The sequence below is a fragment of the Zeus faber genome, assembly GCF_960531495.2.
Source record: "Zeus faber genome assembly, chromosome: 3".
Taxonomy (NCBI): Eukaryota; Metazoa; Chordata; class Actinopteri; order Zeiformes; family Zeidae; genus Zeus; species Zeus faber.
The window spans coordinates 21,569,566-21,595,628 of record NC_137190.1 but is presented as its reverse complement, the minus strand read 5'-3'; the positions used below and the strand labels follow the sequence as shown (position 1 = coordinate 21,595,628).

General features: G+C 45.2%; 1 protein-coding gene across 1 annotated transcript in view; it reads left to right on the top strand.

Annotated features, from left to right (window-relative positions):
- The window catches only part of plekha7b (pleckstrin homology domain containing, family A member 7b), a gene marked incomplete at its 5' end in the record, with an annotated part of 77,992 nt that extends 54,510 nt beyond the window's left edge, over positions 1 to 23,482 (top strand). The window contains 20 exons of the mRNA XM_079998339.1: positions 1,875 to 2,303; positions 2,551 to 3,091; positions 5,175 to 5,261; positions 5,748 to 5,882; positions 6,720 to 6,773; positions 7,443 to 7,523; positions 8,527 to 8,595; positions 9,872 to 9,952; positions 10,062 to 10,211; positions 10,470 to 10,571; positions 12,355 to 12,466; positions 12,797 to 12,981; positions 14,108 to 14,299; positions 14,385 to 14,502; positions 14,626 to 14,723; positions 15,734 to 15,997; positions 18,077 to 18,304; positions 18,472 to 18,605; positions 19,065 to 19,225; positions 23,232 to 23,482. Of these exons, the coding sequence (XP_079854465.1) occupies positions 1,875 to 2,303; positions 2,551 to 3,091; positions 5,175 to 5,261; positions 5,748 to 5,882; positions 6,720 to 6,773; positions 7,443 to 7,523; positions 8,527 to 8,595; positions 9,872 to 9,952; positions 10,062 to 10,211; positions 10,470 to 10,571; positions 12,355 to 12,466; positions 12,797 to 12,981; positions 14,108 to 14,299; positions 14,385 to 14,502; positions 14,626 to 14,723; positions 15,734 to 15,997; positions 18,077 to 18,304; positions 18,472 to 18,605; positions 19,065 to 19,225; positions 23,232 to 23,254 (3,244 nt within the window). The 3' untranslated portion in view covers positions 23,255 to 23,482. The remainder of the gene's footprint in view (positions 1 to 1,874; positions 2,304 to 2,550; positions 3,092 to 5,174; positions 5,262 to 5,747; positions 5,883 to 6,719; positions 6,774 to 7,442; positions 7,524 to 8,526; positions 8,596 to 9,871; positions 9,953 to 10,061; positions 10,212 to 10,469; positions 10,572 to 12,354; positions 12,467 to 12,796; positions 12,982 to 14,107; positions 14,300 to 14,384; positions 14,503 to 14,625; positions 14,724 to 15,733; positions 15,998 to 18,076; positions 18,305 to 18,471; positions 18,606 to 19,064; positions 19,226 to 23,231) is intronic.
- Between the last annotated feature and the right edge of the window lie 2,581 nt (positions 23,483 to 26,063).

Below are 26,063 nucleotides of genomic sequence, written 5' to 3'. Positions count from 1 at the left end.
CATTTGTTTTTTAATAAGAATACACAAATATTATTTCAATTTATTATTTATAATTTATATATATATAATCTTTTTTTAGATCATATAACATGTATTATAATATTATTATTTACATTATATTATTATTGATCTATTTGAATGCCTTTTATTAATAAAGCAAAGGACTTTGAGTTGCATGTTGTATATGAAAGGTGCTATACAAATACAGCTTATTATAATAATACTATTAATAATAATTCTAGTAATTCTAATAATAATAATAGTTAAGCCAATAATGTTAAAGCCACATTAAAGCCACTTTGAAAGTAATTCCCAGCAGATCCACAGCAGGCCCTGATGAGAGACATTCTGGTCCATCTGCTGTGGGATGCTGAGGGGTGTGCACATTAACTTCCAGCGAGGGAAGGCTGTATTTCCTTTTTTATTTCCATCGCCAGATGAACACAGGGTGATCGCTGGAGTTAATGGATTAGATCGGCTGAAGTGTGAATTTGGAGACTGTGCTTCGGTATCTCTTCGCTCTAATGCCATCTAGGGGCTCGTGTTCCTCACAGCAACTCATATTGAACTCGCGTCTCACTACGTCTAAAAACACAAACAACGTGATACTCATTTATTTAATCAAAGGTATCAACCGAATTATTCCCGTGTCTCTTCCGCAGGGTCCCCATTTCCCTGGAATGTAGCAAGTCTTTATCGAACCACACCCCAAATTCCTCCCTCAAATGTGTCTTTTAAAAATAAACAAATGTATCTGAGACTTTGCCCTGGTTAATCGCACAGCGCAGCCCCTCTCAGCACAGACAAAGAACGCCTCCGGAACGCCACTATTGATCCAAATAAATTAACATTTTTTGCTTGAGCACATCGAGGGTGGAAGCCGGACACCGCAAGCTATTTGTTTACAGCAAAATCGCTGTCATTCTCAGTCACCGGGGACTCTGTCTGGGTGGCTTCTGGCGCCAAGAGCTCTACATGGAAGATGTCTCCTCTCTGAAAACCCCCCAAAAAAAAAAAAAGTGGGGGTGTTAACGTTATTGAAAAACTCCCCATGGTCTCCTCATCATCCCTCCTCAGAGAACCGTGGCAATGAATCAGGACATGTTATGTTCCTCTCTCTCGCTCTTTCTCTCTCTCTTTCTCTCGATCTCTCTCTCTCTCACTCACTGGAGTGGGAAACATTCATTTCATTCGTTGTCACTTCAGGTTCATCAGTGCCTGTGGTGCTTTGTCACTCTTAGTGCTCACTTAGTGCTACCTTCTCCCCTGGTTCAGGAATAGTGCTGGCCCAGTATTGTTATTGTAGTGGGCGAGCGGTAAATATAATCTTTATTTTTCAGCATTAACTTTCGGGAAGCACTTCGGCACCTTTACTCTGTGACAGTAGCTATGATGTATGAGGCAATTTGTCTTTTTTTTGGTTACATGCACAGGGTTTGAATTGGTGGGTGGAAGTGGTTGGATACCAAGAAAGATATTGAAGGCGTTCCCGTGCGCACGTTGCCATATTACTCTATATCGGCCTTTTCCGGGAGGGATTAAAGTCATTTATAACTTTTTGGGACTCCCGTGAAATTCCCATCGTCTGAACGGCTAATTCGTTTGGTGAAATAGGAAACCTTTCTCAATAGGGGTGCTGACTGGATTCCTCCGAGAGATTTTTTTCAGAAGTCTGACCTTTCATTAAAAAAACAAAAAACTTGAATAGCGTTGCTAAAAATCGAAATCAGGGTCAGGGTCAGGGTCCACCCAATTCACACTTCAACCCCTTGTCACATGGTGATACACCAGACAGGGTACCCCGTTGTTGAGGAAGCATTCTGGTAGCGTCTGACATCCATTTTCAACTTCCTCCCTTCTTTGTGTTTGCGTAGAGAGGTGGAGAGGTCTGAGAAGCCAGTGCAGCAGGCCGTCCCACAGAGCAACCACATCAGAGTAAGCCACAGTGCCACCCCGTCAGAAATCCTCCACAGGCCGGAGAGGGATGAACCCCAGGACAACGGAATCCGATTGGCTCCCGGAGAGGAGTTCAGGTACGGGCTGGAGATCCACAGGAGGAGCGCCCAGTCGGCCGCTGGCGAAGTGTCGGAGGGACACTCTCCGGACCCCGTCCCCGCGGCCGCCCACAAAAACGGCCAACAAACTGTAGTCCACGCGTCCTTGCCCTCGGAACAGAACGGGAACGTCATTTACAAGCGGAGCTTTGTTCCGCGGACAGACACGCAGAAGCACGTGCAGAGGAAGACGGCGCTGGCTCAGGTGGAGCACTGGGTCAAAGTTCAGAAAGGGGACCCGCCCAAGAGGTCAGTGGAGCTCTGTGTGTAGTCATTTTTACACAAGCAAAATTTTGATACAACCACAGGACACCACCAAGGTCACCCTTGTTCATTGCTATAAAAAAGATCAAACAGCTCCCTCTGCTGGCCATTACTTGCATTTACCTCCAATTTTTTCTGTTTCTACACTTTGCAGAAGGAACCTATGAGGTGCTCTTTTCCCGAATAACCAATGGAAATATGTCTTTCTCTCCCCTCTCATTGCATTTGCTAGTGCTCTGTCCTCCGACTACAATCTCCCCCGACGGACACCCCCACTTAAACCCAAAGCCAGTACCCTAGACGCGCCGTACCAGTCGTTGCCAAAGAGCCCCCACCTGCCGCCCAGCAGCACCTCTCCTCCGGCGCCCTGCAACCTGCCCAGCGACTACAAGTACGCCCACGACCGCCTCAGCCACTTCTGCATGTCCACGGACGAGCGCTCGGCCACCAAGGAGGGCATGGTGTGGCAGCTCTACGAGTGGCAGCAGCGCCAGCAGTTCCGCCACGGCAGCCCCACCGCTCCCATCTACACCGGCCCCAACTTCATGGACGCCTCGTCCTTCAGGGTGACCGTGGAGATGCCTCGCTCCATCTCCGTGCCCCCGTCGCCGTGCGAGGTCCCCCCGTCCGTCCCTTCGTCTTTCAAGCCCCTCTCGCCGCACAGGCCTCACACTCCGCTGGACCGGGTGACGGTCAAGCCCCTGGACGAGGCGCTTGCCGGGGACAGCACGAGGTCCAGCTCTCCTCGAAACGTCTGCGCTCAGCTCTCTCAGGTTAGAAACAGTATGTGAGAGGCAAGTTGACGTTTCGGCATTTTAGTCGGGAATTATAAAATAGAAGCTTATGTCCTGACAAAACACTCTTCCTTGGAGTGCAATGAATGAAATATATCCAGACAAACCACATACAGTTGTGAAAATGTAAATGAAATGTTGATTATTGGGGAAACTTGTATCAGCTTACCTAGAGCATTCATCATGTTTGAGATGAACAAACAGCATTGGTCAACCATCTTATCTTGATTTGTGGTATATTCCCAATTCCACAAGGCCTGGACGAATTATTGTATTTTATATGCACAATTCCCACAATACCAATAGCAAAAATTTTAGATCTTGCCTTTGATCCTGTCTTTACCCACACAAACCCAACATCAAGTTTTTCACACTGGGAGTGATAATAAAACAGATGACATGTTATGCAGTGGGAAATACATGTTGATTGTTTGTATACATTGAGTCAAACGGGCTGTATTCTGATTTACAGTGGGACCGGGGCTTGTTTTTGCAAATCCGAATCATCAGTTCAGATTGGCGCTGAGAAAGGCGGCAGGACCTATTATTGGCATGGGACAGCGGTAAAAAACAAAACGGGCGATTCTCATGGAGGAAAACTTGAGGGAGAATCCCAAAGCACAAAGGTCTGATCCTGCCAATTCTCACGGTAGTTTCAGATGGTGTTAACAACGCTTCTACTGACTGAGCTTTGGTTTAGAGGACACTGCGGCCCGATGCGCAAAAAAACCCCCAAAAAAAACAAGGAAGGGGTCGCCCTGGGAAGATTAGCTAGAGACGCCTCCGGATTCCCAGCGCACAAACACACACACACACTTTGATGTTCATGTGAATCACCCTGCTTCACACAGTCCACACCCAGGCCTCGGTTCCACAGGTGGTGTGTGTTTGCATGTGTGTATGTTTGCAGCTTTGGGACAGTTGGGGAGAAAGGGGAGTGTCAGCTGCACACGCACACACACACACACACACACACACACACACACACACACACACACACACAGACAGAGCCACCCTCACCACGGGAGTCTTCCCTCCGTCCACACCCTGCGCCGCCTCCACACCACACCCTCCACATGTGAGAAAGTCCCTGCGAGCCATCACCCTTCAGGGCCGACGTGCACCAGCCCCGTCAAACCAGCGCGCCGGTTGTGACAGTGTTTACTCCTGTCACGCCCGCCGTCGTCACTAAGTCCCTAATTACAAGTTCCCGGAAAAAAAATGACACACAATTAGGAAAAACACTGCAGCGGAGTACGATGCGTTTCCTTTTTTCAAACAAATCGCGGATCGGCACGGCGCTGTATGGAAAAATGAAATCTAACTGGAAGATGAACTTGTGTTTTGGTGGACCCAGCATCTTTATGGCTGGAACGCGCCCGTGTAATAGCTTTTCCACGGACCTCTGTGGAATATCATTAAAGGGTGTGTGTTATTAGTGGATCATCCGACTCGCCCAGGGCACCCTAAGCACCCTTATAAACATCTCCACTCCATCTCAAACATCAGCAGCGGTCTCTCTGTTTTCTTCAGATCTCGCATTTAAATAAAAAACCTATTATACAGCAAAAAAAATAGTGGCATGGGAGTCTCAGAGGGAACGGCTTACAGTGCTTCTCTTGCTGGTAGCAAACAAATGTTATTTTAAGAAAGCAGGTTTCGGGATAATTTATGTGTAGTTAATTAAATCTCTTGTTGTTTGTGTCCTTTAAGGTTTTGCGATGGGCCTCGGCTCGGCTAATTCTGTATGTTAAGCAAAAACGTCAAATTTTTTCCCGAGCCCTCTAGCATCAATACTCGGGGCGCACCTTGTTTTAAATAAGAGCAGGACAGACAAAATCAATAGATGAGGGGGGAAGAAATAAAAATCTGCTGTACGCTTGCATTTCTTTGAAAACTTTCAAGGAAGCGTGAACTTCAGCTCCCCATCTCACACGTCTTTCATCCACCCTGAAGGTGCTTTGTGATTTGAAGTTCTTCGCCCTTTAATAGATAAGATAACACAATGTATGTGTGTGTGCGTGTGCGTGTGCGTGTGGGCGCGCGCGCTTCATCTCCGCAGACGCCTCAGATGGACGGCAGGAGGCCGATGCCGGCGGTGGGATACATCACACACACCGTCAGCGCTCCCAGCTTGCACGGCAAAACGGTATGACCCTCCCTCACCACACTGAGCAATTTGTAGAGGACCTGGGCTTCATTTCCCAAATATACAGATGTAATACGGGAAACAAGCGGACATAGTGGTTCTCAAGTAGGCGGGGAAGCGCCACACCTGTGTTTTTCTCATAATGAGTGTTTAGCAAGGACCGAGGTCCGGTCCCGCCCTTGCGGGTGTTGAGTCTAGACCTGCTGGATAAGACAGACAGCAGCATCATCAGCAGCATCAGGAGACACACGCCCTCGCTCTGAGTACAGTTTCGATCTTTTAAGCGCATTAAATGTCACGCTCACCTTGCATGGAAGGAGGGTAAACGTAGCCGATGTGCGCTGGCCACCGTTCGGCTCGGCCGCTACTGCGCCGCCCCTGGCTCGGTTCCGTGATTTTTGAAGTCTACTCTCTTACCTCTCCTCGCCCTCGTGTTTGGGTCTGCCCCCTCCATTCCCCTCCCTCCCCGGGGGCCCTTGGCTACAGCCAGAGGAGCTGACTCTGCTCCTCATTCAGCTCCGGAGGCACCAGGCCAAGATGGCCGACGTGCTCCACCCCACCGACGATTTTGCGTACCTGACCCAGCACCAGCACAACGGCCTCCTGGGCCCCAGCCTACAGGTCAGGGGCCCTTCCACCACCAAACCCCGCCCCCCCCCGAACACCGTTGTCCATGTCAGTGCATCGTGGTCCCTCCCCCCAAAACCCACCTCCCCTCCCCCTTCCTCCCCCATTCTCATGGGACCGCTCGGTCTGTCGTCCACATCGCTTTGCCGTCTTGTCGATTCAACCTCTCCAGCATGGGCTGCACCTGTACTCCAGACTGCACTTTGTCCATTTTTAAGCACACATACACCTCTTTTAATTTGTTTTAATAATAGATCACCTACTCACGTGAGACGTTTGAACACAAAGTATTTTTGGGACTTTGTGTAGTTGAATTTTTTCGATAGGTGATCTATCCTAACTCGAGCATGTTGCTTGTTGACTGTGCATTTTGCCTGTGTTTTACACTCCTGTTGTTTGAGAACCGTGCAAACCCCAGACAACAGCAAAACATAATCAATAACTATATTCAATGGTTCTGTGGTTTCAGTCGTTTTGTTCTGTTTCTCTCTCCATAGCAACACGTATAAATAACATGCTTCCTTAACAACAAAACTGTTGGGAAAAGCCTTGTTGCAGTGCTTAATAATGGCATCTGCGGTTTCATTATATACATGTAATGAGCTCAAATGCAAATAATCGGAGAAAAAGAATATAAACAATATATATTGATATAATGGTAAATGATAAAATCAACAAGATTAAAATGTCAATATAATTGAGCTACCTTATCCGAATGTTAATAAAGATAAAGAAATTAACCGTAAAGCAAACTAAACTCTAAACTCTGTCTTCTAGACTCCCATAATCCTTTGCATCTTGGTTGCATTTGATTTGTCTCTCCACTTAAAGGCTGATGATACTTACGTTCAACTGAAGAAGGACCTGGAGTATCTAGATTTGAAGGTGGGCCCCCAGAAAAACGGAATAAACTCTGCTTTTTTCCTCCTTTCTACAGGAAAAATAAAAAATAAAACATTTAAAGTGGTAATCCATGAGAGCGTTGGGTGGATTACACTACAAGTCCAGAATTCCAGGGTCGAATTATTTTCTCAAAAGTATGTTGATTGGTTTGTCTTTTGATATCTGTCTTTATTGGGGATGTCGATCCATATCGACATTTTACTTAACACAACCAGCTACGTTGCTTTATCAAATTCACCACGGCTGCCATTCACTCCCTGTGCGCGGCCGACCCCGGGCCCCCACAATGGGAAGGGCGTGTCAGGGAGCACGTGCATGACGCCAATACATTAAATGGCTGTTTCTTATAAAGTGCCAGCTAACAAAATATATCAAATCAGATATTCATTTTTACAAAATAATCTCACGGATTACCACTTTAACCGATGTCCAAAAGTTTGTTATGTCGAGGCCTAACACAGCTGTGCTAGCTTTCTGTGTCTGCCACATGTATACCCTCTCCACAATGCAAAGCTTTTGACTACAGTACGTGTGTGAAACAAGTCATTTGTATGTATAGCATCGCAAAACCCTCACTAGTTCTGCGCTGCTCGGTTTCCCGGAGTGGAGTGGAAGTCATCTAATAACACTTTGTCCCGTCTTTCAAAACAGATCCAAAGTATTGACCCGATGATCATTTCAGTGCACAATGTGCTTGAAAACTCCACTCCAAGTTTTGGGTACAGTTGGAATGTAAGGATGGTGTGCATACAAAGCAAAGCCATTCCACTGCATTGCGAATGGAATCTAACGCTCCGCTGGCAATGTTAGGTGGCGGCAAAACAAGATGCACCGCACCGCATTCCCACGTCATTTTCCTGGGTTTTTATGTTGCAACGCGCTTGTCGGATGCAACGCCGCAGACACTGCGCAGCGAGGAGCTTCCCCCCGCATGCCGTTTGAAAAAACAAACTCCCGGATGTACGTTCAATTCCTCACCCTTTTACTTTTTATCTCGGAGCACAAAACAGATGACACAAGGGTGCTCTTTCACCAAAGTGCTGACAAGGCAGATAAGATAACGATCAACAGCCCACAGCCTCCGAAATAATCACGAGCTAAACTGAGGTATCACTTTGCCTCAAAGAAAAAAAACAAAAAAAAAATGGAATAACAGCGTTTTCGGGTTCAAACGAAATCGAATATTTTGATGCACTCGTATTGGGGGAAAGTCCGTCCAGTAGCTGTGGACAGAAGGAATCATGGGTTTCGCAAATTGCCATCGTTTGGTGAAAAATCTCCGAATCGCGTAAAGCGGGATTGGAGGAATTATTATTATTTCTTATAAGGTTTTCACCCCAGAGAAAATAAACAAAGCATCGTATTATCACATTTAGCAGCCAAGAGGGAAGAGCAGCGTTGTGGTTCCTCCGTCTCTCAACTCCACGGTTTGCAGATGCTGCCTCTCCATCGCTCCACGGCTTCCTCATAACCCGTCATTACGCCAGAATGTTGCCATCTCAGCGCCACGGTTGTGTTCCCTTTTGGTTTGTTCTTTATTTGCCACAAATATTTTCTTGATTCAAATCCGTCCGCACTCAACCTTGCGATTCCTTTCCCCCCGAAGCGCAGAGTCCTGGTGGTTTGCGGAACGTTTGCACGCACCACAGTTTTTACAGTAAAAAAAACGTTCGTCTGTTAATTACTTGTGCAAATATTTGGCGTCTGAGAGGGGTTTCGTTGTGTACGTTTTTAGGTGGCCGGGCGCGAAAGCCTGAAAGAAAGGCCGTCCAAGCCCGTTAAAATCGCCGAGAGCGACGCCGACGTAAGTGATAAACAAGTGCTTTATCCATGTATTTTCTTCTCCTCCTCAAGCTCTACCATTCCCTTCCATCTTCTTCTTACAATCCACTACAGAGCAGCGGCCGGGTTCTCTCTCTCACTCTCTCTCGCTCTCTCTCTGTCTCTTTCTCTTGCTCTCTCTCTGTATTCTTTAGTATGGTAAACAGTGGAGCAGGGCAGTGTGTGCGTGCGTGTGTGTGTGTGTGTGTGTGTGTGTGTGTGTGTGTGTGTGTGTGCGTGCGCGTGTGTGTGGGTGTGTGAGCCCTCCACACTGTGGGGACGTGCATCCTCGCTGCACAGTGAGGGCCCCGCTCTATCGACCGCAGCTTTTATTTTCAGCCCTGCAATTTAAAGGGAAAAATACATGTAATGGGAGTTTTAGATGTTGACGCTGTTAAATTTTTCAGTTTGATTTGTGCCGTCCCGCGCCTCTCGGCCTTTGTTTGGCGCTAAATAGAGGTAAATAAGATGGATGTCCTGGCTTTTCATCATTAGCATTGTTCCGCTTTAACAATTTATAAGGATTTTGCGCGCAAATTTGTCTGAACAATGAATATTTCATGCAATTAAAAAACAACAATATGAGGCAGCAAAATAAAAAACAGTTTAATTATTAATTGAACAGAATCATAAATAGAACGGGGGGGGGGGGGGGGGGGTGGGATGCACTGTGTGGAGAGAAAAAGAAGAAGCCCACTGTGAACTAGGCAGTCTTATGTTGTTTTCATAAACACATAACCCATTTCGGGGGGAAAACAAATCTGTCACTCTCAATAAGAATGGGCTTCTCAAAAAGTGAATTTGAAAATATGGATTTTTGATTATGATTACTCATAATGGGTATTACCACCGCCGCCCCGCCCCCGCCCCCCCACCCCTCCGCGCTCGGAGCAGACAGTATAAAGCTTTTCTTTGATATCTCACGCCGGGCTGATGAGCGCTATTCCTCGGGGCATCTCACAGCGATGGGTCTTATTGACATATTTACAGACAGTGAGGCCGGCGGTGGACGATCAATCCGTCCATCTCATCTGTGCTGCGTGGTTAAAACGGAGCTGATGGAAGGAGGGGAAGACCGGTTTCTGTTCCCGATGTAAACAGCGGCCGCGCTCTCTTATTAATGGAGACAAATAGAAAGCCTCGAGGAGAGCGGTAGCACCTGCGCGGTGTGGAAAGATGTTGCGTGTTTTTTTATCGTCTCTCTTTTGTTTCGTGTGTTCTCTCTGATTGTTTCTGTTTTTTGTTTTTTTTTACTGTAGGTGAAATTAAGTCGACTGTGCGAGCAAGACAAGATCCTCCAGGAACTGGAAGCGGGAATACGTACGCTGAAGGAAGACAAGGTTTCTGTTGATGTCTCCATCGTCATTCTATCCACAAATGACCGTCCGTGCACATTATCCACCCAATCTTGTTTCTAAATGTTGTTTGGGAATGTCCTCTGGCGCTCAGGACAAGTTGGAGTCGGTGCTGGACGTGTCCCACCAGCAGATGGAGCAGTACCGCGACCAGCCGGCCCACGCCGAGAAGATCGCCTACCAGCAGCGACTGCTGCAGGAGGACGTGGTGCACATCCGAGCGGACATCTCTCAAGTGTCCACGGTGAGACGCCGCAGAATTTGGCCTCGGCAGGACCACTGCCGGTACAAGGCGGTACAAGTGTGTTCTTCATTTTCCCAAGGCACAAACATCAATAGAAATACACGAGGGGTGTGTTTGGTGGACTTTCCCGCGGCAGAGCTTTGTACTCACACAGTGACCCACTTTGCACGACAACTAGAACTTTAAATGTTATGCATTCAATAGAGGGAACGAGCATTTGCGATCTCGACGGCCTGTCTGTTCCTGTGCGCTCTGCAGGAGATGGAGAACGCCTGGAACGAGTACAGCCGCATGGAGAGGGATGTGGACTGGCTCAGGTCTGCCTTGCAGGGCCAGATGGACCGCAGCGACATCTCCCAGGTCTGTGGCCCAGACTGCGCTGTTAATGGAACACCATCCAACACACGATACACACACACACACACACACACACACACACACACACACACACACACACACACACACAGATACAAACACAACCCATGAAAGCTGGCAATATTCTGCTCGTAGGCGTACCACTTACACAACATAAACACACTTACACTCTTACATTTATTACAAGACGACAATGAAGGATTGCAGATTACGTTGTCTGTGTACAATACACAAGGTGTCTTATTTCTGTATAAACTCTGCAGATGACAGCCATAAGCCCTTTTCACGCATGGAATCCATAACATTGCTCGATAAAAAATATCCGGCAAAGGCAGTAGGTAGTCATTCCGACATTGGCCTCCTTTACGGAGAAGTTCCGTATGGAGTCTGTTCCCACATAGATGACTGTTATGGATACAGTACATAATGCTCACGCGAGAGGTGTCTGATATCACACAAGACTAGGCAACAGAATCCTCGCTCCTCAGAATTCTCCAGAGTCCTCGTCCCCAGACACAATGAACCTCGCCCCAATGTTATTAAATCAGTGTGATCATTTTCGACCTGTCCTACACTCTCTGCCTCTGGAGAGGGAACTTTCTCCACCCGTTCCACCTCTTCCTCTCCGCTCCGCTCTGCGGTACAGCCGGCGGGCAAGCGATTCACTTGTGCCTGTTGCCACCGCACCGCACCCCTTAAAGACACGTCTATGGTCTGAGTGGCATTTTTAAGAAGAGAGAGAATAAAATTTAAGAATATAAAGACCTGTCTCCGTAGAGACTGGCTGGTTTCAGTTTCTTGTCTTTGCAGCTGAGCTACACGGGTCGGATTCGACCTGCCATTTTCCAGATATTTTTATTATTTTTTCCTGAAAACAAATAATTTAAAAAATATATATATATATTCGTAAAAACCCACTATTTGTGCTTTATTTGGATTCGGCTCCACCCCTACTTTACGGGAATGTTACTGCTTCCATTCCCACACACTTCCATTCACAGCCGTATCGGCAATTTGTCGTTAATGATACTAGGTTGAGAGTGGGGAAATTTAAGGAACGAGTTTTACACAACATCGACACCGGCTCCTGTTCCCATATGACGCCAATATCAAACATTGCCAGTGTTCAGTACAAGTGGGAAAGGGGTTTTATACATATTTTTAAAGAGATACTCCAGTTTTTGTGGGAAATTTACTCTCCATCTGCTGGGCGTAGTGACTGTCAGCTGTGCTAAGCTGCTCCAAGTGAATTTGGGGTTGCCAGGTAATGAACTGCAATGCCTCAAACTGGCAACCCTCCATCATCGACAGCCTTTAGTTTCACAGGCGACTTCACAGCTGATAATCGCTGCTCCTAGCGGAGGGATTGTCAAATATTGTTCTGAATGCAGCATCAACTGCTGAGATCTTTTTTTTTTTTTTTTTTATCATTTTTATTAATTTGACTAATAATTCGGCTTTTGAGATGCTGGAAGGTATATTTCCTTCATTTCACAGGAGCTAGACTAGTTGATTCCCCCGCGCATCCTTGCATTGAGCTACAGTAACACAGCGTGCAGCCTGTCAAAATCTCGGTTCTGGACACACAGGGATGGAACATTTTTGGATAATCTTCTTTTTATATGCAAAAACAATTATATTGCCATGAGAAATCAGAGAGTTTTCAAGGGGTGGATTTGAGTATGTTCTGCGGGCCTTTGTCTGTCCGTCCCTACTCTACCGCCCATCTCCTCACGGTCGTAACCCTGCGTGGTGTCCCTGTGAGCAGCAGGAGAAGGCGCAGCTCAGGAAGGAGCTGTGGAGGATCGAGGACGTGATGGCGGGCCTGAGCTCCAGCAAAGCCAACTACAAAGTCACCATCTCCTCCGTGACCAACCCAGGTGAGGAGCAGGTTCCGGCTGGTTCCCCTACCCGCACGCACTGGGATTCACAGAGAGGTAGAGAGACCCCCAACCGGAATGTGTTTTCTAGTACTAATGCAAGGCGGTACTGTACTGCAGGCTTACGCGCGTTTTGCTCAACATTAAAACCCCGCACGTATTCAAATTACACACTGTAATCCCGAGGCACGCGGTACTCCCCATTGGGGTGTAAAAAAAAAAAAGGAGGAAAGTAAAGCACGAGGATGTTTTGTCTTGTTGGAGCGCTCCTCATGCACTCGTCGTTCTGCCCGTCTGCTTTGGTGTCTGTGTACACAACCCACTCCCCAGAGAGGAAATTTGTGCCTTCAGTGTCGGCGTCGTCAGTGCCTTCTGTGTCTGGCAGTCCGTCTGCTATGGAGATGAGGTTTTCCCAGCAGCACAGCCCCCACCTCAGCCCCGCCAGCCCCGCCTCCTCCTCCTCCACCCCAGGCCACCAGCTCCCGCACCACGCCGCCGCCTCCACCACTTCGTGGGTGAGATGTGACATGTGCAATTTGTTGTGTTTTTTTTTAATTTTTTTTATTTATGAGTTGTGTGACGCGTGTGTTGACGTCGCTTCGCTGCCCCACACACAACACACACTTCTTTCACGGTGTAAATGTGGTTTTATGTTGTAACTTTGGACCTTTTAAGCGTCGTGTTTCTAAGTTGTGCGTTCAGTAACGTCGTCCGCCGATTCCGATTCTCAATAAGACTTAACCAAAATTAAACTATGGGATATCGCTGCATGGGAGGTGATGCAGTTTAACTATTAAATGAAGATAACACTTTATTAATCAATACAATTCAGGATAAAGTGGTGAAATTCAGGGGTCGATACCGGACGCGGCCGTGGGAGGAGCTAGGGATTCAATGTCTTGCTCAATAATTATTAAGATGATTATTTAGAATTTCTACGGTAGAATACACTATCAGCTTTTTTTCCTGCAGCGGCTACTCGGAAAAAAAATCTAATTTCAAGGTCAGCTGAAAGTCAAACAGTAACATGACATGACAGTGACTTTAAGAAACAAGTGTTTTAGGCGGAGCGGTTGACAGTCAGAAGGAGTCGGAGGATCATCAGAGGAACTATCACATACTGATGTGATTTTGGGGATATGTGTTGACGTCGCTTCGCTGCCCCACACATAACACACACTTCTTTCACGGTGTAAATGTGGTTTTATGTTGTAACTTTGGACCTTTTAAGCGTCGTGTTTCTAAGTTGTGCGTTCAGTAACGTCGTCCGCCGGAAAAAAAAATCTAATTTCAAGGTCAGCTGAAAGTCAAACAGTAACATGACATGACAGTGACTTTAAGAAACAAGTGTTTTAGGCGGAGCGGATGACAGTCAGAAGGAGTCGGAGGATCATCAGAGGAACTATCAAATACTGATGTGATTTTGGGGATATCTGACTGGAAATGTGTAAAATATATGATATAATACATAATTATTATATAATTAATTTTAGTTATTTGAGTCGTGGATATTACACAACCGCGGCACAGATGTATGCGGTGAACTGAGGAAGCACCAACATGCCAATCGACGTATCTTCTTCTTCTTCTTCTTCTTCTTCTTCTCTGTTTTTTTGCCGGTGGTGGTGCTCGCGTGTCCAGGGTGAGGAAGACGCCCCGCCCAGGCCGCCCCTACCTCAGCTCTACAGCCCTGACGGGTTCCCCCCCGCCGTGCCTTCGTTGCCCCGGGAAACCACCGTCATCAGACACACGTCGGTACGCGGCCTCAAGCGGCAGTCGGACGAACGCAAGCGCGACCGAGAGACGGGACAGTACACCAACGGAGACGGCAAGGTGAGATCCCGTGCGCGTGCGTGCGTGCGTGCGTGCGTGCGTGTGCGTTTCCAAATGTCGCGGCTGACCCGCGGTTGTGTCGCAGCCGGAGCTGAGGCCCTTCCTGAGCGAGCCCGAGCTGCTGGGAGTCGGAGGAACCTCCATCCTCGTCGGGTCGCCCCCGTCGGGCCGGGAAGGAGGCTACCAGACGCTGCCCAGCAGAGGTGAGGGGGGCGGTTCCCCGCAAAATGTGTCCGTTGAAGAAGAAGCTTTTTGTTCCTTTTTCGTACAATGCAGAGAAACTCAAGATCATTCACCCACTCAGATTATTGGGTTCATCCCCTCAGGAGTGTCTGGGTCCTCGTCCTCGTCCAGGCTTAACCAGTCCACCAACATCTCCTCTTATGTGACCATCCGGAGAGCAGCTTCTGCTGTGGGCTGGAAGGTGAGACTTCGAAAATACAGCCAAAGCACTTGGCAGTGAGCGGGTATGTTGGTATCCTGAATAAGTTTTGACATTACTATAAGTATAAGTAAAATATTGCACCCTGAATGAACTTTGTACTGTACTGTACTGTACCTCCAATACCTCCCTATACAAAAGGGTTTAAAGTGTAAAAGTCTACTTTCCTTTACTGTAACAGACGAGATGGTGAGTGACGAGTCTGTTTATAAAGAAAAACAATATTTTACATAAGGCTAAAATAATTAATTAATTATTGCTATTAAATTAATTTAATAGCAAAATATCAGCGATGTTTGACTCTGATGCGTTTTTTTTTTTGTTGTTTTTTAAAGCAAATATCAGACAAGGTCAACTTGAAAGAGATGCAACTGCTGCTGCTGCAACTGCGATGTCTACAGTAAATCAGTGGTTCTCAACATGGGGTTCCGGGGACCCTCGGGGTTCTTTTGAGAGGTCTAAGAGGGTCCACGGCAAAATTATTCATAGTTAAACATCACCGTTATTTCATGTACAGGGTGTTAGCACAATTAGAGATTATACAGTTATGCTGGTTTTGAACATAGTTTCACGAACTAGAGAATGTACAGGTATGGAAGTTTGGACTAAATCAAATCTATCAAACAAAAAATCTTCTCAGATTTGGGTCAAAACATCATTCAACAGGGTCTGTGGCCTCATGCCTATCAAATTGAAGGTCCTTAGTATGAGAAGGTTTCAGAATCACTGCTCTAAATGATAATAATAATAATAATAATAATAATAATAATAATAATAATAATAATAATAATAATAATAATTATAATTATAATAATAATAATTATAATAATTAATAATAATAATAATAATAATAGATTCAAGAATGTCCTTGTATGGAGGTTTAGGCCTTAGTTTGCTCTTTACTCTCGTTCTGGTTCACGTGGTTCCCGCTTCTAACAAATTCCTCCTCACTCCCCCCCACCACCACCACCACTCTCCTCCCCTCCTCTCAGGAGAGACCAAAGAGTGCCTTGGAGCGCCTATACTCCGGGGACCCGTCGCAGCCGCCGCTCCGGGGGAAGATGAGCGCTGACGAGCAACTGGAGAGGATGAAGAGGCACCAGAAGGCCCTGGTCCGCCAGCGCAAGCGCACCCTGAGCCAGGGGGAGCGCCATGCCACCACCACCGCCACCACCACCACCTCCTCCTCCTGGTCCTCCTCCTCCTCGCGGATCTCCTCCATGCCCTCGCGCCCCCTCTCGGCCGACCTGGGCTCCGTACGTTACTAGAGCAGTATCGCACCTTCTCGGGGTTGGGGATCTAGCGACGCATGCCCTTGTTCACGGTGCCGGGCGTCGCCAAGAAGTAGAAGGGTTACGTTAAATGGGACGCAGAGTTGGTGTGTTTAATCAGCAACCTGTAACTGCAACTGTGCATGTTATAGATAACAGTTGTTTTTTTTGCAATTGGAAAGAAAAGTGTGTAATTTTTATATCACTATCAAATGTGTTAATGAAGTGGAAAAATGATGGATTATCTCTGGAATGATAATGTAAAAGCTATAACTTGCGTTGAATAACTAACTAACAGATATATTTTATACACAGCTTTTAATTCCATACGCCTTTTACTCTTGATTTTTTTAAGGGGGGGAGGAGGATTCTAGTTCTTCAGACTCTTAATTCTTTCCTCTCATCTCTTCTTTCCATTCCTCTGTCCTCCTCCTGTTTCTTGACACTCTCACACAAGCTTTTAGAGATTGACCTCCACAGCCCCATCCCTCCAAAACGCAGATTCCGTCGCCGTATCGTCCAAGACGTCTCACTTTGTCGCACTCAAACTCCATTCTATCGTGTTAACATGTGTCTCACGGTCCGAGAGCTGTCACAGTCATCACAAAAACCCTCCGATCGCAATTGTTTGAGCGGATCGCCATCGTTTTGTGAAATTGTCACGATCCTTCAGTCGCATTTTTCCGTCCAAACGTAAGGGGGATTTTAAAGTGATTCTAAAATGTCACAATATATAGGATATGAATTAGGTGACTTTCCATCGGTTGGGTTGAGGAAAATGAAATGTTGACACTTTTTGTGTTCCAATCTTCACTGTGCATCGCGATTAAACGACACAAATATCATGGGAGTAATCGCGTTTACAACTTTTAATCCTTAAACAGCCATAATTCTAACTGTTTTTTCTACTTTTATTATTGCTACTATTATTATTACTGTTATTATTGTTAGGTGTTATTTTATGTCACGATAGTAATGGCAAAAAATCACAATTACTTATATGACTATTAATTGCCATGAAAACATGTATGATTTTGACAGCCCCAGACCTGTGAGGTCCTGTGTGCGTGTGTGTGTGCGTGCCCGTGCGTGCGTGTGTGTGAGTGCTTGCATGTCTGTGTCTGTCTTTAACGTTGCCTAATTTTAGTGTGTTAGTTTGTGCACATCCATTATGACACACTACTCATTCTACTGACAAAGCCATTTCCAAAGCCTCTGTAATAAATACGCGTTGCATTTTGCAGCAGGTTTTTATTTTTTTGTTTTTTTTTGCTGTGCTATTTGATAAAGTCATTTAAATAATAACTAGTGTGATACATGTCGACTGGAGTCTTTATTTGTAGTCCCGGCCGTCAATTTTTTAAAATCTCTGTAAACGGAAAGCAGTAAAGCAGTTGCTTCTCCGGTGTCATCTAGGTGTAACGATGTCTGTGAAATCCTATTTGTATCAAATAACAGAAGATTTCACTGTAGAGCTTTGCAAAATAAAGAAATAAATATTTGTCTAATGAACACACATTGCCATGTTTTTTTTTTGTTTTTTTTTTTCCCCACCCGCCCCCCCCATTTCATACGTGCACCCAATTCATAAAGTGTTGTAAAGTTTATTGGAGTTAATTTCACGGGAATGTGTCTGCACTGTGTTTGATATGAACCTGCATGCCTCCTCTCTGCACTCTCTTTTTCCGATTTTCTCACTCTGTTCTCTTCGCACGCCCTCTGTCAGATACACACACACACACACACACACACACACACACACACACACACACACACACACACACACACACACACACACACACACACACACACACACACACACACACACACACACACACACACACACACACACACACACACACACACACACACCTAAGCCCACAGCAGATGCTAGGGTGTGTTTTTAGTCGATAACCTCATTTTTGAGTGATTTCTGAGTGCATTTGCTTGTCACATGGAAATATTTTGTCCAGACAAAGTCGAAGCAAAACCATTTCATTTGAAGTTGAACTTGATGAAGATAACCTTTATCTCGTTTTCCATCCGTCGTCTGCCCGCGTCCAGTGGAGGAGGGAGCAGGAGTTTGACCTGCAGCTGCTGGAGCGCGCCGTGCAGGGCGAAGAGGCGCGCGGGGTCCGCAGCGTCCAGGGCGAGGAGCGGCCCCCGGAGCACCAGGAGAGGCCCCGCTCCCACTCGGACGAGTGGCTGACCTTCCGCTGCACCGATTCCACCACGGCCACCAAGGAAATGGACCTGGAGCCACTGGACTACGACCTGGACCTCAACAAAGAGGTAAAGTCCGTCACCTTGTCTGGCGGGTTATTTCAGAATGAGGTGAAGGAGGTTCTATGTGTTGACTTCAACTGAAAAACATTTTTTAAATATTTTTCACAAACGACTGATAGGATAAAATATGTTGCTGCTTTATGATAAAAAATTGCTCCTCCTATGTTTTGTAGCTGTCCAAGCCTCAGAAGGTTTTGATCCCGGAGCGCTACGTCGACTCGGAGCCGGAGGAGACGCTCAGCCCCCAGGAGGTGGAGGAGCGGCATCGCAAGGTGGAGCGCATCAAGAACATCCTGGCCAAATCCAGGTAACAAAACACTTTATTTTCGAGTGGCGAGATACATCCATTTGAGCCGATGGGTGCGACGCGGTGGTGCCGCCCTGGGTCCAGATAGCTGCTCTTTGTGCAAGATGCTGAATGAAAAACATGTAAATCCTGCAGGAAGTGAAGGAAAAAAACATCACAAAATTTTATTTTTTTTAAGTGTGATTGTTGTCAGATTAATGGTGTTTATTCACTCACTTGTTACTGTAAATTAATATAATTTTGAAATGTGCATTTTATAAAACAGACAATTTATTTTAATTTTTTTGTTTCATTCTGTTTTTATCCCTTTTTTGGACTGTTCTGTCGGCGTTCTGCTGCCCCTGAATCTTTCCCCTGTGGAATCAGTACATTGTTATCAAGGTTTATCATATTATATTGTATGGTATTGTGTCATATCACCTTGTCTTATCTTATCTTATCTTATCTTACTTATACTAGTGTGCAGAACCTGGCCCCGGCCCTTGGCGTGGACAAGCCTGAGGTGGGGTCCCCCGGGTCCCCGGGGGCCCTAGACTTGGCCCTGCAGGAGAAGGAGCGGATCATAACCATGTCCTACGCTCTGGCCTCAGAGGCCTCGCTCAAGAGCAAGCAGGTTGCAGGTCTGTCACCTATTTCATCCCAAATGATTACGTACTCTTTGTCCTCATCTGGAATTGTAACTTTTAAGCACCAGTGCCCCTAATTCCACAGAAAGACTTTTAGTCGGAGTTTAAGTATCTTGGAAGAAAAAAAGAAATCGCAACCGCGGCTGCGGGTGTCAGTAGAATCCCCCAGGCACAAAACAGACGTTCTTTCTGGGCGGAGGGGAAAGTGGGCGTGGAGATTAGAGGGAGATAGGTGCAGGAGCCGTGCAATCAGGGTGTTCGCCTCCTAATAACCAAACATTATTCCTTGTTAGTGGAAATCTTAAGAACCCAGATCGTCTCTAATTGCGATCCGTGTAGAATCTTTCAGACGGGGGAGGAATCTCTTGATGAGGCCATTTTGTGTGCTGATCAATGACCCAGTCAAACTCTGCCCTCCCCAACCCCCAACCCCCCCCCCCCTCACACCTCCCTCCCCATCCTGCAGCTCGCCCTTTGAACATATCTCTGAACCTGCATAAAAGACACTGTCTCACTTTTCATCTCTTTCGCACTCTGCAGCAGGCAGCCAAGTTCATTTTTATAGTAGCGGCAGCCGCAGATCTTCAGATGAGTCTCTCTCTCTCTCTGTCTGACTCTCTCACTTTCTTTATTTCTCTCTCTCGCTCTCTCTCTCTCACTCACACACACACACACACACACACACATCAGTTGAGTGTCACACACGCTAACACTCAAGCGCTAAGCATGTGAGGAGCTTTAATATGCACAGTGAAGCAAAGTCAACAATTATAACATTATTTCCAGCATAGAGAAATGTCAGGGAATATAACTTGTGGCGTCTTGTCAGCAGAGTCTGAATCAATGATGTTTCGCTGCCTTTGGTGTGAAAGTGAGGTACGCTGGTGCCCTTTCAAATCTCGGGATTCAAAGAAAATTCTTTTCCAAGGGATTATGCATGAGAGACTTCAATAATTGCATCTTAAAGGCAAAAAAAAACGGCAGCACTGCAATTGTATTTTACATATGCTATATATATACACACACACACGTATATATATATATATATGTGTGTGTGTGTGTGTGTGTGTGTGTGTGTGTGTGTGTGTGTGTGTGTGTGTGTGTGTGTGAGAGATATTATATTTTTTCTCTCAATTTTAAGAATAACAAAAAGTTTTATCTTCAAAGTAATATTCTGAGGATAATTGTTGTCTATGATAATATAATGGATATATCTAAAACAGCATGTCATGACAAAAAAAAAAATCAGAAAGAGTCAAACAAAATGACTCCAAACTGACTCGGACTCAGTTCTGTATCAAGTAGGGGAAGACAACAATGACAGAGAAAAAAAATCAATTTTTAACTTTCACTTTGAACGTTAACTTGTCCTAGTTGACCTTGTCTTATGCAGTTCTTGGGGTTTGCTTTTTTACACTTTAAAAACAGCTTTTCACTTGTGCTGTCTTAAATTAAAATCAAAGTCTTTCATTGTGTCAAGGATGTGTTATATATTATTATTATTATTATCATTATTATTATTATTATTATTATTATTACATTTTAAATGCACTAAATATATTTTAAAAGATAGATATATTATATTATATTACATAAAGACACATGCAGGAGAGGAGGTTGCGTTCCACTGGAAGGCAGAACTCGGTCGTTTCAGTTCGGTGAATTTGTGTTTGTTTGTCAAGCTTATGCATTTTACAGCCTAAAACCAACAACGTAGTTTAGATCAAAGTTACACGTGTTTTCAAGTTAAAACCCTATGCAAGCGGCTGCTCCAAAATTCCGGCCTGGAAGAGCGACTTAAATGGCCATTCCATCGCACTTTTCCAAGCGGGGGGGTCGGATTTTTCCGAGTTCCGACTCCAATGGAAGGCGGCGTTATTCGTGGATTTCTCTACAGATTTGCTGAACCAAAGCCAAAACTGAATGAAGACTCAGCGCGTCGGGAGTGTGTCTTCCTCCTGTGACTCGTCACTAACGTTTCTCTCACTTTTTCCTTCTGCTCCTCTCTAGTCCCACCACTGGCTAATATCCCCACCACCACGCCTCCTCCTCCGCCTCCTCCTCCTCCTCCTCCGCCTCCGCCTCCTCCTCCTCCTCCTCCTCCTCCTCCTCCTCCTCCCCCTCCCCCACCTCCTCCCCCTCCTCCACCACCACCCCTTCCCCCGCCTCCCGCTCCCCTTCCCCTTCCTCTTCCCCCTCCTCTTCCTCCCGTATCTCAGGCGCCTCCCCCTCCTTTGAGCAACGGAATTCACTACACGTTTGTCTAATCAGAGCGAAAGTAAGGGCCCCCGCTGCACGTTCCAGGGGCTGCACGTTCCCTAGCCCGCCGCATGCTCAGCTGTTTGTTGTGTCTGTTTGTCTTGTTGTGATTGTAAACAATACGCGTCTCAAACATGTTACATAATCCCGCGCCTCCAACGCACCTCCACTGTAATCAACAACAAACAAGACGTAACATCTGTGCCCAGACGTCTGTTCCCTCTGTGATAATTGTGTGCAAATTGGGTTTTGTTTTTTTGTCTTTTTTTTTTGGGGTTGTTTTCCCTTTCTTTCTCCTCCTCCTCCATCTTTGTGGCTCTGCCAAAATATTTAAGGGGTCGTCGGAGGCAGGAACGAGCTGCAACGAACACCACTTGTGGCATTGTGTGTAATTAAACAAAGAGAGCGCGAGACACCTTTTGATTTCGCACCTTGACAGCTGCATCCCGCGACAACACCAATTAGCCGCCATCTGCAGCGAGGAGACGCAACGAGATGGGACTGTTACTGTGCATACGCCGCTGCACTGCGTTGGCTTTTTTTTGTTTACTTGTAAGTTCTCGTCCTAAGTTGCCTCAGTCCCCGTACGACTCTGCCTAAACGCGAGGACAGTCATTAAGTCACGACCCAAACATGATTTTTGTGATTGGGTCGAAAGATGGGAAAAAATATTTTAAATCATTATTTTATTCATTTGATTAATTAATACATTTATTTATTTATCTTATTAATTAATAACAATAATAAAAATAATTATAATTGTTATTATTATTATTATTATTATTATTTCATACACAACATGCAACCCACAGTGCTTTACATGAATAGGAGGCAAACAAATAGTAATTATAAAATGTAAACAAGAAAATCATTTTGAATCATTATTTCTCCTGAGTTATTGATATGGAATTATTAGCCTTGACACAAACCCCAACGTTCCACATCCAAAAGATTTGTCAAATTAGTTGTTGCATGTAGTTGGTTTGGTCTTTGATCCCCGACTTTTTCAACATTTTGGTCCAAATCATACATTTTTCGTGCAGTCTGTGTGCAGCTGCATGCTTTGTTCTGTGTTTGTTCCATTTTATTTGTGTGTGTGTGTGTGTGTGTGTGTGTGTGTGTGTGTGTGTGTGTGTGTGTGTGTGTGTGTGTGTGTGTGTACGTGTACGTGCGTGTGTGTGCGCGTGTGTGTGAGGGCTTGAGCTGAAGATCATTACGTATGTAAGACCCAACTCAGTCACCCTAATGTGATTATGGTTAAACTAGTGTAACTGATGCTTCTTACTGTCGATGCTTATTAATCTCCACAAACTGTTTTGTCTCCACACAATTGATCTGAAGCCCAGAATAATCAGATACGTGTTTGGACGGTGACGCGCACGTTTTATTGTTTCTCTCGATACAAAACACAGAGAGACAGCAAAAATGGCACAACGTCGATGTCCAGCTCAACTTATAGGAAGTGTCATTTGTCGTGAATTGAATGGCTTTCGTTGTTTATTTTTTTATTCATGATACATTTCAGAAAGTGCACGGCCCGATATGACATTTAAGAGAAAACATTGTTTGGATTTGATGTTGATGTTGAGGTTGTCGTTGATGCGGTTGATGTTGTTGATGTCATTGTTGATGTTGTTGTTGTCGTTGTTGGTGTTGATGTTGTTGATGTTGTTTATGTCGTTGTTGATGTTGTTGTTGATGTTGGTCTTACTATTTCCTTGTGTCTCGTCCCTTTCTGCAGCCCAAGCCATTTCTCAACACTGAGGTGCTTTTCCCGCCCTGGGTTCACCGAGAAAGCATTTCTTCATTGGGGAAAGTATCACCTGCATATTGTAGAAGAAACTTTAGAGAACTTTCTGTTTTAAGCGTCGCTCTGTGGCTCCTGCAGCTTTTTGGACTCTGCAGAAGGAAACTCGACGTGTCCGATAATAATATTAATCCCATAATAAAACATGTTTTCTACATTGTTTTTTTTGTTTGTTTTTTTGCACTTTTACCTGTATGCGATATCATTGGGAAGAGCTGAAATGTGATATTTTCAAGATATGTAAATGTAAATGAGATGCTTTTCCTCTTTTTTTTCTAACATCTTCATCTTCTGGAAGGCTCTGATGTACATACTGTACGGTACAGTTATCTTTCATGCTGATAGTATTTTTTTCCAAACTCAGATGATATTCTTACACCAAAATCACTTGAAATAATAGAATGTATGTACCTATAGCACTGCCAGTTCTCTGATTAGCTTGCCAAAATGAGTTTTATTTTTGCTTACATGAGGAAGAAAATAACCTTTACCATGATATTTTCTGTATGGGAGAGCGATGCACAATGGAAATTTCTAAAAGAATGTGAATATTAAAGACCTTAACACAGTATTTACACTCACCAGACGTGTTTATTCCCTAAAACGTCCTTATTAAGAATCATGTCGCAACACGCAGGTTTCCGTTCTGTGAAAGGGTTAAACCACCTGGAAACCAAATTCTCATTGAAGACATAAAAAATATAATTATTTTACAATAATTCAAACCATAATCAATCCAATTCCTATGCAGCTGCTCCATGCACATGGTCAAAGTCTTAACTTTCTCACTTCATAATATTTTCAGAATGCCTCCTTAACCTCTCGCTAACAAAAACGGGACTCCAAGCAGGTCAAAAGTGAAAAATACTACAAAGATACAGAATATATATATATATATATTTTTTTTTAATCTTCAAAGAATGAAAACAACGGCTCGATGATAACTGATAATTGATGGTTATCAAGCGGCGGTTTGATTCACCCACGCAGAGTTTGGTGAAATCCGTGTCTTGAGCAAAACAAAGTCTCGAGCGGTTGAAAAAAAAAAAAAAAAAAGAAAAGGGAAACTTGATATTTCATGGTGTATTGAATGCATCTTCATTCTGATCATGTACAAAGGAAAAGTACAAAATGTGCACTCATCACAGCTCTCAGATTCTCTTTGAACCTCCACATTGATTGCTTTGACCTATTAAACTTCATTCTATTATTTGGAAAGGGGGAATGGCGTGCTCAAAGGAGGTGAACTTTCTATTTAAAAAGAAGGGGGAAAAAAACAAAAAAAAACCTTCTTGAAATGTTTCTTAAGTTCAAAGCTTTTTCGTCTGAAAGGGCATTTTTAATTCCGTGTCTACATTTTCCAACCAAGAAGGTAGATATTAATAACTCCGGAGTCTCAAGCAAAGAATTCATATCTTTAATACATGAACTACGTCTGTGTTGCGATTGTGCGGAGAGACCTCTGAGCGAAACACGGAATCGAACCTTTGGAATCAAAAACATCGGGGGTTTCGTTCGAAGGAAATGGCTGCTCCCACCGACTCCGCGTCCGGCAGTTGAGACGATCTTTCTCTTCTTGCGCTGCGTTCGCCCTCCCTCCCGGTTGAGTTATGTATCTTTAATGGAGGAGTAATTCACTTCACTCCATCCGCCGCAGCAGCTTTGATAGCGAAAAAAAAACCCCACACACACACACACACACACACACACACACACACAAAAAACAAAAACACCTGAGAGACGGAGAGGATGCACCTCCCTCAGCGTCCCAGCGAGAGATTCCCCCATCCCTCCATCCCTCCATCCCTCCATCACCCCCATGGTGCCTGCCAGCCCCCGGTGGGTAAGAAGAAGAAGAAGAAGAAGAAGAAAAAGAAGAAGAAGAAGAAGAAGAAGAAGAGACCCCTCGCATCCTCTGTTCTGCTTATTTTGCAATAAAACGGGGTTGTGTCCCCCCCTCTCCTGAAAACCCACCCCGAGACCCTCCACCGAGGATTGTGGCGTCTCCATGTATTGACGTTTGGCTGCTGGTTCATATACATTTGTTATTCTATGCTCTGGACTTCAAAGGGAATGAAATAAGCTCTATTATGCTAATTGGGTCCTGTTCCGTTAAACGCAATCGAGGCTTCATGCATTAATCCTTGACTAAATACTCGCTGGCTGCAGAAATGCACAACCAAAGTGAGTGAGAACGAAAAGCCCCTCCTCGTCCGGGCCGGAACTCAGAGTTTTACATTGTTGACAGGGAGGGTGTCACACGAAGCATTTGTTTTATTTTATTTTATTTTATTCTTTTAGTTTGAGTCCAAACAGCGAATCGCGATTCAAATCACGGGAGCTGCACTGGAAAACGTATCGTTTTCCTTTGGATCCGGGGTCTAATGGACGGCCTACGGAGAGCATGTCGAAGCTCTGGGCCTCGCCCGCTGCTCCCGCATTGTTGAGCGCTCTTCACACCGAATCTGTAAAATATACACCATTCTCCCTCAGCAGGAAGAAAGAGGGACGAGAGAGAGAGAGAGAGAGAGAGAGAGCGAGAGAGAAAAGAAAAGAACATCTATTCCCCGGGATGCCTATTCAGGTTGCATAAGCGATGTTGTTACTCGTCATGAATGTCTGATGACCGCGCTCACCCGGCACCGTGGGGAGACAGAGGAGACAGTCCAGTGCTCCCGACTTAAAAAAAAACCCCTCAAAAAACCACAGAGAATCCAAAATACAAAAGGCACTTTGATTCAAATCCGGTGTTTTATGCTGTTTTAT